The following is a 15,472-nucleotide window of genomic DNA, read 5'->3' as shown; positions in this document are numbered from 1 at the left end:
ATTCCAGATGTCATTATGTGAAGAAGACTTTCTTCATTACCTTTTGCTTCTTCTATGTTAAATTTGGGTCTTCGCATGTTTTTTGTAAGTGGGAACATTTTAAAAAAATTACTCAGTCTAGGTAACTCATCAATTTAAATACTTTGAGCAAATTCTCATTACTGAAATCCCTCAGCTGTGGAATCATTTTTGTAAACCCCAATGTCTTCACATCCTTTCAAATGTGCAGTGCTCAGAACTAAACATTGACTAGATGATCAAACTAGACCAGCTGAAGCCAAACTAATATCGCTTACAAGTTCAGCATAACTTCCTTGCTCTTGTATTGTATTCTGCTACTGATAAAATCAATAATATTGTATTATGAATTAATCTATCCTGTTGCCATTAGTGAGTTATGTGCACATACTCAATTTCTCTGTTCAGGCAACCCTTTAAGAGTGTACTTTTTGCTTTATATTGTCTTCCCATGTTCTTCCTACCAAAACGTATCACCTCATATTTCTCTGCATTGAACTTCATTTGCCACATATGTGGCAACTCAATCAACTTTTCTATGTCCTTTGGAACTTCTACATTGTGGTCCTCACAGTTTACAATGGTACAATGGCATATAACAGTTCAGTTGGTGCTGTGGTGTTTTAGCATCGGAGAGGATAACCGTGAGGGTTCACTGAATGCTTATTGTTAATGAACTCAGAGGAATGGTATGTGTGGCTGGTGCCCATGGATTGTGCCCTGGCCTGGAATTTGGTTGTGAGCAACATGAAGATCATTCAAATAGACCAGTGGGCTGAATGTACCAGGTACTCACTCTGGTTTCCAGGTTTGTCAATGACCAGCTTGTTGGGTGAGTTTGGTAAGATTGGAAGCAGAATATTAACAGGGCCAGGTGGGCTATCAATGAGGCGTTTAAGAAATGTTACTTGCCATCCATTGACCACTTGCCAATGCTGGTGAGAATCTTTCCACACCACTAGTGAAAAGCAATCAATGGAGCAAGATGATCTTCACATCGAGATTGGTATCAAGGAATTTCTCATCCATTCTGTCACACATCTCAGCATAACCCATGTCACTCAGACCTCATTAACATTCCACCCAATGATTCTGTTTGTTGAAGCAGCATCCATTTAAACTGGTTTACATGCAAATATGCAATACTTGGAAAAAAAACAGGGACATTAAATAGTATGGAGGCATTTGATGTTATGAGACAGTGTGAAATGAGTGAAAGGGAGTCAGCAGCCTAGGCTATTGAACTAACTGAAAATGGCCCCTGAAGGTGGAGCAGAAGAATGGAAGTGTGAATGAGTTTATCTGTCTTGTGACTCGTGAGCTGAGTAGGATATTTCTCTTCTGCAGCATTCTGTGATTTTAATTACATAGCTTTTATTTTCATAACATCACTAAAAATGAAACAATGTTGAAACACAAGACAATGTCTGGTATATGTTGCTATGCAGCTACAGGAATACAGTAGAAGTAACAATTGATGTGCAACCAGTAATTGTTAATAATCACTTAGTGCATGCCATAGTGACTTTTCCTGCTGGACGTTAGAAGTAGTAGTTATGATACATTTGCAGGAGTCTCTGCTACTATGAGCCTTTTTACTGTTACATCGACAAATACATTTTTAAAATCAGACATCTCAGTTTCAAATATGAGACACTTTTCCTGACCAGGGGACCTGAGAAACCACAACTTTATATCAAAGGAAACAGGCCATGTTCCTGATAAGAAGGTGTTCAGGCATAACAAAGACAAATTAAGCATAACACAATATTTGATATTAAATTTAGAAAAGCTGGAAAATGTAATGGAAGTGTTGAAAGTTATTTTAAAAATTGAACTGGATGGTCAGAAATAGATTGTTTCAGTTATTTTAAAATCCAGAATGAGGAGCAAAGAGGTAAAGATTTAGGAATGGGCACCAGTCACATCTTTACACAGGAACTGTGGAATTTACTTTGGTGTTAGTGATTAAGGCAAAACCCATGTCAAAATCTAAGATGAGATCAGATAGATTCAAGAAAAGGGAGAAAAAAAGGTAGCTATTTCTGATTAGGAATATGTTTTGCATGGAGAGTAAATTTAGATTGTTTGGACTGAATGGTTTGTTTCAGTTTGTAACTTCTATGTACAATAAATTACATTAGAGTAGAAGGTAACCTTTTCAACTGATTCTTAACCCAATCTTCTAATTGTGATTAAAGTGTTTGACCAGTCAATTATCAATCAAATTTAAATCTTGTGGGAATATGATCTTGGGCTAATCTGCAGCTGGGATATTTCAGTTGGCCTGAGCCTCCTTAGTTAGAGGAGGCTCAATCTACTCAAGCCTTTATTCCTTATTATTCCCAAACAACTACCACTTGCATTGCAGTAATTCACTAAGGTTCCTTAGACAGCACCTTTCCAATCCAAGACCTCTATTCCTCAGAAGGACAAAAGCAGCAGATACATAAGAATACTGTCTTGACTTGGAACTATATCACCATTTCTTCATTGCTGCTGGGGCAAAATTCTGGCAGTATTGCGGGCGTACCGACATGCTAAGGACTGCAGCAGTTCAAGAATGTAGCACCCACTATCTTTTCAAGGACAGTTAGACATTGGCAATAAATTCTGTCTGAACTTGCAGTGACTCTATCCCAGAAACAACTATTTTTAAAGAATCTTCCTGTTCAAATTATTTACATCTAAATCTTGTGTGTAAGAAGGATGGAGCCTAGTTTTGACATCTAGTTGGCATATTTACAGCTAGCTGGTACTAGCTGATGCGGCTCATAGTTGTTCAGCAGCCACTTTGACAAGATTCAGGAACATAGCAATGTCATGAGACCATACTTCAGCAAGGAATCAGGCTTCAGCACGGAGCAGAAAATTGCCCGAAAGAAATCATTGAGAAATGAAACCTGCTTAATAAGGTTCCTACTGACATTATAATGTACTCGAGTCTTTTGTTTAAAAGTCCTTTCTTTTATTAAATTGTTCAACATTAAAAATAATTCTCAGATTATGTTACGATAGAATTGAAGATTCAATGAGTTACATAATATTTGCAGGTACACATATTGTGGGTTAAATATAATTGCACACATTATCAGAACTGCTCATCGATAAGGCTAGATGCATTATTTGTTAAGTGGCTTAGCAAAAGCCTAAATTTGAAAATAATACTTTTTGCTCATTTTTTAATAAAAATATTTCTTTCGAAAAGAACTTCTTTAGTTTTAGTTTTTGAAAAGTGGTGCGAGGATGGGTGAATGTGCCATTTTGTATGTAAATTGAACATGCCAATCCTGTGACATGTTTATAAGCGACAATAGAAATTAAGCAGGGTCAAATATTTTGACTGTATGTTTCCCTTCGCAAAATTCTGTTTCAGTAATGTATGTTTCTAAAATACTGTATAGAATGATTGCATGTGGTTTTGTATCAAACTCTGGGCCTGAAGATGTTCTCCTAAAGTTCAAAGTAAATTATGGGGGATGTTATAAATTTCTGAGAAATGTGTTTTTTGGTAAGACCAGTATTTATTGCCCATTTATTGAGCATGAGCTGCCCTTGTGAAAGTGTGTTAAGCTCCCTTCTTGAGCTACTGGCAGTCTGATGGTGAAGATACATCTAGACTGTAAGGTAGAGTGTACCAGGATTTTGGATCAGTGCTGATGGAGAATTTTCAAGGCAGGAGGTTATATAACATGGAGGGAAAATTACAGGCACCACCTGTTAAACTTGACCTTCTATGCAGTTCAGGTGTAGATGTCGGGGTATGGGAACAGGAGCAGGCCATTCAGCACCTTGCACCTGTGCTACCATTCAATGAGATCATGGCTGATTTTTGGGCTAACATCATGCCCATATCTTTTAGTACCTTTAATACCTTTGCTTTAAAACCTGTGGTTTAACACCATTGCCCATATCTTTTAATATCTTTGCTTAACAAATATTTATCTTTCTCAGATGTAAAATTAAACAAATCCCCCAACACAGATATTAAGCTGACTGGTCTGAAATTCCCTTGGGTTTTCTCTTCTGTGCTTCTTAAACAGTGGAATGACATGCAATTTTTGAACCTAGAGAGACGACTGCTGTATCTATGGAACACTGAAAGATTGTCGTAAGTGCACGGACAATATATTCCCCTACTTCCATTAACCCTTTTAGATGGAAACCATCACTCTGGGGCCTTCTCTCTCTAATTCCATTAATTTCCTTACTGGCAATGTTTTGCTTATGCTAATTTTATTCAGTCCCTGTCCCTGACCTACTATTAAATTCCTCAGGATTCCCAGCAAGCTATTCTCCTTTTCTCAATTATTTCTAACCCATTTCGAACAAATCAGTTAGTACTCAGAGTGCTCCAGATATCTTGGACAATTACATTAAACCTCCTGACTTTTCTTGCCAATTCCCCTTGCAATAAATAATAACATACTGTTAGCTTTCCAAATTCCTCACTGTACCTGTATACTAGCTTTATGAAGTTCATGCACTAGGAAATTAAGATCCCTTTGCTTCCCAAAGCTCTGTAATCTCTTCCCATCACCTTCGCAAGACAATTAGGGATGAGCAATAAAGACTGTCTTAGTCAGTGAACTCGACATATTATGAATGAATAAACAGTATTACTCATGCCCAGAGTACCATATCAGGGAATCAGTCTGAGAGGGTGATCATGACATCTGACCACGTGTTTTTCAGTAAAAATCTGCAGGATGTTATCAGGATCATGAATCTAGGCAATTTGCCTTTCCTATTGCTTTCCTGGCCAGTACAGCTCGGTTTAATACTCACTACTCTGTCACATTTCCTTAAGTGGCCTTTGACACACACACATCAACAAACAAATAAGTCCCACAGAAACCATTAGTAAGGACTCAGACCTTACAGGATCACCTTACCATTATCAGAAACATAGTCTGCTGGAAGTATTGGGGAAAATTCAATGTAAGGCATGCTTAAAAATTCAGAATATTCAGAATATATTAATTCACAAAGTTACAAAAAAAAGATTATTGCTGTATTTACATTGTTTTGATAATGTTCTCACTGACCATATTGGACAAACAATCCGACAAAGCAACAACCAAATAATGAGATGGCAGATGAAGTAATTACAACAACCTTCACAGTGCCAGCCAAATTTACTAAGGCTCCAACACCCACTCCGACCAAGATTTGTGCCAGCTGCACCATAGCACTGAGTGCAGCACAGTCGATGCCTTTACCCCTGCTTTCATTCAAAGGTGTTGCACTGTTTGTTCTTTCAATCTGAAAACAGAGGAAGGCCAGAACAATGTGTAACTAGAACAGTTTAATTTCATTTTAAAGTGCTTTGACCTTCAAGAAAGTCATTTGAATTGACAAAATCATTTGTATTCAGAGAAAGCAAATAACTAAAAGAGCCACAGATAAATTTTGTCACAAAAATAACAATAAATGAAAGAAAGCAGCGATTTATTTTCCTGTATCTTAACTTTGTGAGTTAAAACATAAAAAATATTGCATTGTATTTATAGCAGAAAAACAAGAATTTGACCCGACTTGTAAGTCCATGTTGGTGGTTTATGTTCCTTATGAAGCTCTGCTCAGCCTTCTTCATCTAATCCTTTCAACCTATTCATTTTTTTCCCTCATGTATTTATCTAGCTACCTTTTAAATATACCTGAACTATTTGCAACAAACACTTATTGTGGTAGTGACTTCCAAATTCTAATCACTCTCTGTGTAATTATATTCTTTGTATTTTCTACTCATTTCAGGAATAACTTACTTACATTTATGGCTCCTAGTTCTGGTCTTCCCTGGAAATGGAAACATCTCTTATATAACTTTAAATTTCTCTAAAGATTATACTTCAATGATATTTTCCTACAGAAAAGTCCCATCATGTTTAGTCTTCAAAATATTGGACAGAATGTAATAAGGGTCTGAATAACCTTGGCAGTGGAGAGATGTTTTGCAGAATCAGACCAGAAGTCTGATGAGGCTTGATGTCCAGATCATCTCCCTCCATCCTTTATGCTTTTCACAAGTAGCATGGTGAAATTCTCATTAGGGAGCAGTGAGTTGCCAGTTGACGATGACATTAGCTTCCTTGCTTGCTATGGATACTGCCTGACCAGCTGTGATTTCCAGCATTTTTTTGTTTTCTGTACAGATTCAAACATCTGCAGCAATTTAAATCACCTCATTAATAATCAGCTTTCTTCTTTATCAAACTCCCCAAACAAGCTAGACATTGAGCAAGAATTAGCCTGGAACCTAAAGCTGGTACTTAGTGACTTCAGACGTCCGTGGTGGACAAAGGGCACCATAATTTCAGGGCACACTCCAAGGTCATGACTACACACACCCCATGACCACACTCACTGGCATCCAACATGTGCCAGTCTCTAGGAATGCTCCAGTCCACTCATAGGATCCCTCCACATTTTAATGTTGCACCTCAGGCTGCACTGGCAATGATCATTACAATGCTGCAGCAAAGACACTGGGGGAATAGTGAGTGAGGGTAAATGTTGCAGGGACAATATTAGAAATTACTGGAAAAGCTCAGCAGGGCTAACGGCATCTGTGGAGAGAAATCAGAGTTAACGTTTCAGGTTGAGTGATCCTTTCTCAGCAGATTTTGCAGGCACTGGTGAGAGTGGATGAACATGAGCCTTGATGGGAGGTGGTACAGTAGCTGAGAAAGATTGAGTGTGAGTTATTGGAGAGAAGATTGTGGCACATCAGCTGGCAGAGTAGAGAAGGTCTTTAGCCTTTATTTTTTGCAATGTTGGGCTTTTCCACAGATGGCTGAGACAGTGGCAGTTGCAGACCAAGTTGACATGGCCTGGTGTCATAGTTTCCATTCTCAATTCTCAGGGTAGAGGTCACCCTATTACTGTACCAACCCTTCAAGCCTGATTTCTGAGTCTCTGCCTGTAATGTGGAACATCAGATTCCTCTGCCTACCATACCCAAGGCCTATATCAGGAACTGCGCAGAGTAGCTCTGGATTGACCTTTGTTTGTCAGGATCTAAATCAGCCTTCTAAAGATGGTGTGCATACAAGAGATGGCAATGAATTCCAGGCTCTCCAGTGAGTCAACAGTTGTTCCAGAACAGTGTGAGATTAAGATACTGCCAGAATCAGATTTGAGGCATGCCTTAGGGCCAAATAGTTAGTTAATGAGGTGAGTTTGTTCAGATACAACAAGAAATCCCACTTGGCCTTACTAGAGGAATCTTTCTAAAAAAAATTGACACAACTTGGATATAGCCAAAAAGACATAAAATCCAGCACTCACTAGTAAAACATTTTACTTGCACTCATCTGAATATAATCACAAAAATGCTAAATCTCAAAGGAAACAACAATTTATATTTTCTCAGTAGAAAGTACTGATTTGTTGGCAGGCCAAGTCTGGTAGAGGCATTGCTAACGTGAATGCACTGCCAGCAATTAACTGCCAGGCTTTTGTTTAAATTAAACTTGATAAATGAGCTCAGATTAATAAGCCATTGTCATTGGAAATGAATGGGGAAAGATTGACCCAAGCTTTTGTCCAGTTGAAAAAAAGCACAATGCAAGGACAAGTTCTTTTTCTTCAGAGTTCTGAGGGAGGCAAGGGCAGGGTGGTGATGTTATTGGATCAGTAGTCCCAAAGTCCAATAATGCTTCTGCGCACCACTTTATAAACAAGATTCGAGAGATTTCAGAAGCGATTTACTAGAATTGTTCCAGACATGAGAAACTTCAGCTATGAGAATAGATTGAACAGTAAGGACAGTTCTCCCAGGAGAAGATCTGATTGAGGATTTTCAAAGTCATGAGTGGACTGACAAACTAGGTCAGAAGAAGCTGTTTCCATTTGTTGTAGAAAAAAAGACCAAGAGGGAAAAAGTTAAAGTGATGTGTGGACAAAGCATGATGTGAAGTGAGGAAAAGCTTTCTCATACAGCAAGGAGTATAGAATACACTGCCTGGGAATGTGGAAGCAGATTCAATTGAGACATTCGAGAGGATATTGGATTTTTTTTGTGATAGTAATCTTTTTTTTGTGCAGGGACATGGCAAAAAGGCACTGGGGAATAGAACCAGACGAGATAATAGAACTGATGCATGTATAATGGGCTGAATGAGCTCCTTCTGCACAATAATACTGCTGTGATTTTCTGCGCATGTTTTCTTTTGGCATGCCTAAATAAGCTTGCATACTGCAGCCTGCATGATGTTCTGATTTCAACATCTGATACGATTGTGCATTTTGACATTTCAATCCTGATTGTGATAAAAATTACACCAACAGCAATGTAAGATCATTAGTGTGCCTAAATGGATGAGGTAGAAAAGAGGAGAAATATTCTGTAGCCCCAGCAGGGAAGGAAACAACCAGATAAATATCAATGTGATGAGTATCTTTGGATGTCAATGTCAGGATCATCCATGGATTCCTGAAGAAGGGCTAATGCCTGAAACATCGATTCTCCTGTTCCCTAGATGCTCCCTGACCTGCTGCGCTTTTCCAGCAACACATTTCCATCTCATCCATGGATATCATTGTGTTGGACAGATAAGCCCTGTTAAAGGGTAATGCCAGCTGTGTGGCAGGAAATGCCAGAAACTTTTGATATTGTAGTGATTGTAATGAGGTCAGCCAGGTGGATCTCATAGATTACGAGATCCCTGATTGAAGTTGTTAATCTGGTCCAATGAGGGAGCCCTAGCTGACAGATAAGAACAGGACTGTCAGACATTTTGTTCACTCTGAGAGCTGGCTCTGAGGGAGGTGGATCATTGTCAAAGATGTGTGAATAAAGGGTGGCTTGGTGACAGAAAACCAGCCTCTGTAGAGTTACTTCAGTGGCAATGAGAGCAAAGTATCTTCCTGAAGAAATTCGCTCACAATAGTCATCTTTGAGTTGGGGTAAACATTTCTGGCATCATTCTGTTATTTGGAAAGTTTGTCTTGTTCAATCCTGCGTTGAAGACTGTCCCAGTATGTGGAAAGAATGCTTTAATTTTTCCAGGCAAATGACATTGGGGCAAATGAAAAGCAACAAGTAATTCTTCTGACAGCTTGTGGATCTGCAACGTTTTCTGTTATTAGGAGCCTAACCTTCTTTGAAGTACCAGATAGAAAAAACTTGATGGATTTTGTTAAGGAATATTAAGAACCAAGCCTCCTCTAATTCTGAGAGGGTATTAGGTTTACTTGGCAGTTCGAGAACCAAAGGAATCCATACGGGAGTTTTTAACTAGGTTAAGACAACTGGTAGAGGCATGTGTTTTTGGTTGAACCATTAATGAAAAGCTGAGAGACCATTTGGTATGTTGGAATAATGTGCAACCATGCAAAAACACCTACTAGCTGAAGTCCAACTGAACTTAAAACCAGCACTACACTGGCTTCATCATTAGAAAATGTGGCACTTGAAGGTGCAGGTTATTCCAGTGGAAGTGGATATGCTTGCCAGTCCGACTAAGTTTGGGAAAATACCACTTGAGCGAAGGCAATTGCATAGCCTCACACAGGACATATCGTGAACAGAGGGACTCTAGAGCAAAACCCCCAAACAAAGCCAAGCCTCAGTCAAATGGTTAAAATTTTCTTCAGGGATTAGGTTGGCAAACCATTGCAGTTGCAGTTGGTATGCAGACTTGAGACAGCAAAAGAGTCCCACCAGACCTGAACTGAGTAAGAGAATTCTTAGGCCGATATCCTGGAGAATGCGCACCCTAGAAAAACCACCAACATCTAGTATGGAACAGTTTAACCAATCAAAATAAAGGTCTGGTTATATGGTTCGATTAGATTCCCTACAGTTTGGAAACAGGCTATTTGGCCCAACAAGTCTACACTGACCCTCCGAACAGTAACCCATCCCCAGACCCATTACCTTAACCTATATTTACCCCTGACTAATGCACTTAACACTACGGGAAATTTAGCATGGTCAATTCACCTGACCTGCACATCTTTGGATTCTGCTTCTAATGGAGTTCAGTACCAGTGTGGTTGTTTCAGTGATTGCAGAATCAGTCTTCAACAAATAATTTACACTGGATTCCAATCCTTAGGTTTGCGCAAGACCTCAGCTAGACTGAGAAGCTATACCAGGAGAAAGTGAGGACTGCAGATGCTAAACATCAGAGTCAAAGAGTGTGGTATTGGAAAAGCACAGCAGGTCAGGCAGTATCAAGGAGCAACAGAGTCAACATTTCAAGCATAAGCTCTCCATCAGGAATGAGGGAGTGTCCCAAGGGGGCTGAGAGATAAATGGGGGGGGTGCTGTCATGCATTAAACGATCTTACCTCCCTGTGGCTGAACACTTTAACACCTCCCCCATTTCGCCAAGGACATGTGAGTCTTGGGCCTCCTCCACGGCCAAACCCTTGCCATACGACACCTGGAGGAAGAATGCCTCATCTCTGCCTTGGGACCCTCCAATCACAGGATCAATGTGATGTCACCAGTTGCCTCATCTCCCCTCTCACCATCTTATCCCAGATCCAACCTTCCTACTCGGCACCACCCTTTTGTTCCACCTGTCCACCTTTATTCCCACCTATTTGCTCCACACTCCTTTCCGACCTATCACCTCCATATACCTATTGCATTTCCAGCTACCTTCTCCCTGCAACCCCCACTCCACTCCCATTAATCTCTCAGCCCCCTTTGGCCATCCCTTCATTCCTGATGAAGGGCTTATGCTCAAAACGTCGACTCTCCTGCTCCTCGGATACTGCCTGACCAGCTGTGCTTTTCCAGCACCACACCCTGAGAATCTATCCCAGGGAACCTTTACAGATTATAGGTGCAACTTTGATTTCTGTCTCTTATGAGAAACAGCTGGTTCAGTTACCACTGACTGTAGTAAAAGGCTCGGGTCCAAAACTGATGAGGTGAATTTGATTGAGAAAGCTGCACCTACATTGGCTCAAAATTTTTCGATTATAAAATGGTTGCCTGAGTGAAATCCTAATTCAGTACCCAGACATTTTCCAGAAAGGTCTACAGAATATTAAAAGGGGCCAAGGGTACCTTGCATGTTGACTAGGAAGCAATTCCATAATTCTACAAGGCCTGCCCAGTGCCATGTACCCAACAGGCAAAAGTAGCAGCAGAAATAAGAAAGCTGGAAAGCAAAGGAAGCATCAAACCAGTACAGTTTGCGGAATGGGCAACACTGGTCTTACCAATTGTGAAGCCTAATGAGTCATCGAGTCATAGAGATGTGCTGCACGGAAACAGACCCTTTAGTCCAACTTGTTCAGGGCGACCAGATATCCCAACCCAATTTAGTCCCAACTGACAGCACCCGGCCCATATCCCTCCAAACCCTCCCTATTCATATATCCATCCAAATGCCTTTTAAATGTTGTAATTGTACCAGCCTCCACCACTTCCTCTGGCAGCTCATTCCATACATGTACTACCCTCTGCGTGAAAAAATCGCCCCTTAGGTCTCTTTTATATCTTTCCCCTCTCACCCTAAACCTGTGCCCTCTAGTTCTGGACTCCCCACCCCAGGGCAGAAATTTTGTCTCTTTATCCTATCCATGCCCCTCCGGTTTATCTTTGTGGGGATTTTGAACACACAGAAAACCACTTTTCACAGCTGGATAAATACTTAATCCCTTGCATTGAGGATTTGTACCCAAAGCTGGAAGGAGGTTGTCCTTCACAATGCTGGACATGAGTAATGCATACTTACAATTGTGGTTAGATGGGGATTCTCAGAAGTATGTTCCATTTAATACCCATAAATAATTATACTTATATGACACTACCATTTGGGGTATTGTCAGCCTGTGCAATGTTTTAGCAGACATTGCAGAACATTTTACAAGGCTTACCCCAGGTCAACATTTATCTGGATGAAGTGCTAATAACAGGGAAGGCCAATAAAGAGCACTTGGAGAACTTAGACATAGTCCTTAGATGGGAGAGTCAATGGCCCAGAACTCTCCTGTTCCTCTAGGATGCTGCCTGATCTGCTGTGCTTTTCCAGCATGACACGTTTCAACTCTGACTCTCTAGCATCCACAGTCCTCACTTTCTCATAGTCCTTAAATGTTTCTCTTGGTGGGTGCTTGCCTGAGAAGGGTAAAATGTGTTTCAGGCCCCCCAAGTGATCCATTTGGGCTACAGGGTTGACAAGATTAGTTTACGTCTGTTGAAAGATAAAGTGAGGATGATCAAAAGTACCCCAGCTCTCACATCTGTACCGAAGCTTAGGTCTTTCCTTGAGTTGGTGAATTATTATGGAAAGTTCATACAAAACCTGGCCTTGATCCTGGCACCTTTGCATCAACTCTTAAAAAAGGGTCAGCCATTGAAATGGTCACATAGCTAAGCCATAGCTTACAGTTATCATCCTCTAAGATGTTGGTCCACTATGATGCCAAGTGAGATCTGGTATTGACAGGCACTGTCTACCCATGTGGCATTGGGGTAATATTAGCTCATAGGTGGCCAAATGGAGAGGAACACCTAATAGGGTGTTCATCCAGGACTTTGGTTAATGCAAAGTGTAAATACGTCGAGATAGAGAAAAACGTTTTGGCAGTATATTTGTAGTCAGGAAGTTCCACCTTTACGTTCATAATTTTTTAAGAATAGATCACAAAACCCCAGCTAGGTCTCCTTAAAGTGGACAAGGCGGGGTCACCCATAGTTCAGAATGAATTCAGCAGTGGGCTGTAATATAAGTGCATACGATTGCAAGTTGGCACACACCGTCTGGGAAGCCAAGTAACAAATGTTGTTGCATTGAGCCACCTCCCCCTAGCAGACACATCACCTTTGGTACTACCACTAGAAGAGTCTGTAATGGTTTTAAATTTTCTGGACACACTTCAAGTCACAGCTGACAAAAATATGAGTCTTTGGACGCACAAAGATCTGGTCCTGACAAAACTGAAAGAGCTGGTGGTGATAGGGGAAGCTAAAAGGCTTCCCAGAATTGAAACCTTTTGGACCCACAGAGAACAGATCACAGTAAAGGACAGGATATTATTGTGGGGAGTAAGAATGATTGTCCCTAGCAAAGATCACCACCAGATACAGCTGAACACCACCAGGGTCATCTAGAGGTTTCCAAAATGAAGTTATTGGTGAGAAGTTATGTCTGGTAGTCAGGATTAGATGTAGATATACCTGTGTTGTTGGGGCAATACCCAGAATGTCCACAAGGAGAAGAAGTAGCATCAGCAGCTTGCCACATTTGTGGGAATAGCTCATTTAACACTGGACTTGGTTACACGTTATCTATGAAGGTCCTTCCATGGGGTCAATGTTCTTATTCATTATGGACACCCAGTATGGCTGGATGTTCATAAAGTTCATTCACCAAACACAGGGATGATGATAGGAAAACTGTGCACATCTTTTGCAATATATGGACTCCTGGAAGTGTTGGTCACAGATAATGGATCATTGTTTACCAGCAGGGAATTTGAGTATTTCTGCAGGCAAATGGTATTCAAGATATAAGGATGGCTCCATACCATCCATAATGCAATGGTCTGGCAGAAAGAGCAATCCAAACTTTGAAGCCAGGCTTAAAAAAAACCTACAGCTTCAATAGATACAACACTGTGCCAGTTCCTATTTGATTATTGGACCACCCCTCGTGCAACTACAGGGATGACTCCAGAATTTCTAATGGGGAGAAGATTCTGCACCAGGTTAAATCTGATCTTCCTGGAGCTGGCGGAGGCAAGGGATAACTGTACTGATGTTAACCAGGTGGACGTCATAGAATATGAGTTCCCTGATTGGGGCTGTTAATCTGGTTCAATCAGGGAGTCCTGGCTGACAGATATAAACAGGAGTGTCAGAGATTCTGTTCACTCTGAAAGCTGGCTCTGAGAAGTTGGATCAGAATCAAAGACTGTCCATATGTAAATAGAGGGTGATTGTCATAGACCCATAGAGGCATAGAGATGTACAGCACGGAAACAAACCCTTCAGTCCAACTCGTCCATGCCGACCAGATATCCCAACCCAAGCTAGTCCCACCTGCCAGCACCCGGCCCATATCCCTCCAATGATTAGATTAGATTACTTTACAGTGTGGAAACAGGCCCTTCGGCCCAACAAGTCCACACCGACCCGCCGAAGCGTAACCCACCCATACCCCTACATTTACCCCTTACCTAACACTACGGGCAATTTAGCATGGCCAATTCACCTGACCTGCACATCTTTGGACTGTGGGAGGAAACCGGAGCACCCGGAGGAAACCCACGCAGACACGGGGAGAACGTGCAAACTCCACACAGTCAGTCGCCTGAGGCGGGAATTGAACCCGGGTCTCTGGCGCTGCGAGGCAGCAGTGCTAACCACTGTGCCACCGTGCCACCCACAAATGCTTTGCTATTCATATATCCATCCAGATGCCTTTTAAATGTTGCAATTATATTAACCTCCACCACTTCCTCTGGCAGCTCATTCCATACATGTATCAGACTCTGCGTGAAAAAGTTGTCTATTAGGTCTCTTTTATATCTTTCCCTCTCACCCTAAGCCTATGCCTTCTAGTTTTGGACTCCCCCATCCCAGGGAAAATACTTTGTCTATTTATCCTATCCATGTCTTTCATGATTTTATGAACCTACATAAAGTCACCCCTCTGCCTCCGACGCTCCAGGGAAAACAGCCCTAGCCTATTCAACCTCTCGGTATAACTGATGAGATACCATCCTCTGTGGAGTTATTTCAAATACAATCCCACATATTCAAAGATATCTCAAGGATAGGCAGAGGAGATCACATCCTCTACCATTGATGTTACTTTTGCTCACATCCTGAGCAATTACATGGTTTGTCAGAATTATATAACGGAGAAAACTGTTTTTCAAAAGTCTGTCTTTGCGACATTCAAGCACCATTGTGACTCAAAATCACCATCAATTCTTTATGTCTGCACAAAAACTTGTGCTAATGAAGTCATTACTCTCATTGTAATAGACAATATAAACTCAGATGGGGGTAAGCAATTTTGTGATTTCAACAAAAGGTAAGAATAATAGGCATCTCAGAAAATCAAGTGGAAGAATAATACAGTTTTTTTAAAAAACTCTTCACTACCACTGTGAATGTCTAGAGTTAGGAAGTATTCCTACTTGGCAAACGCATCTCAATTTAGGAACCTATTAGAGCAAATTTTCACTTTGGGGAGGTGGAGACACGATTACTTTGGACGCGTCAACTTCAGAAGTAGACTACAGGCAGCCATAAAGGTGAGGCAAGTGCTAAGGTAGGCTGGTTAGGGAGTCCACCTCAGGTTTCTAGGACTTTGTTTTAGTTAATGTAGAAGCCATTAAGCATCAACCTCTCACCCTCACATGTCCCACCTACCCAATCTCATCAGGAGATTCAGTAGAGATATTCAAAATTAGGGGCGGCATGGTGGCTCACTGGTTAACACTGTTGCCTCACAGCACCAGGGACCCCGATTCA

General features: G+C 41.0%; 1 protein-coding gene across 1 annotated transcript in view; it reads right to left on the bottom strand.

The window, feature by feature from the left end:
* Positions 1 to 2,031: 2,031 nt before the first annotated feature.
* slc45a2 (solute carrier family 45 member 2) overlaps positions 2,032 to 15,472 on the bottom strand; it is a 49,395-nt gene continuing 35,954 nt past the window's right edge. The window contains exon 7 of the mRNA XM_043680882.2: positions 2,032 to 5,283. Coding sequence (XP_043536817.2) covers positions 5,059 to 5,283 — 225 coding nt within the window. The 3' untranslated portion in view covers positions 2,032 to 5,058. The remainder of the gene's footprint in view (positions 5,284 to 15,472) is intronic.

Source organism: Chiloscyllium plagiosum, unplaced genomic scaffold, assembly GCF_037043375.1.
Source record: "Chiloscyllium plagiosum isolate Xiang-an unplaced genomic scaffold, Cpla_swu_hap1 HiC_scaffold_1, whole genome shotgun sequence".
NCBI classification, from domain to species: domain Eukaryota; kingdom Metazoa; phylum Chordata; class Chondrichthyes; order Orectolobiformes; family Hemiscylliidae; genus Chiloscyllium; species Chiloscyllium plagiosum.
This window is presented reverse-complemented; position numbering and strand designations above follow the sequence as displayed.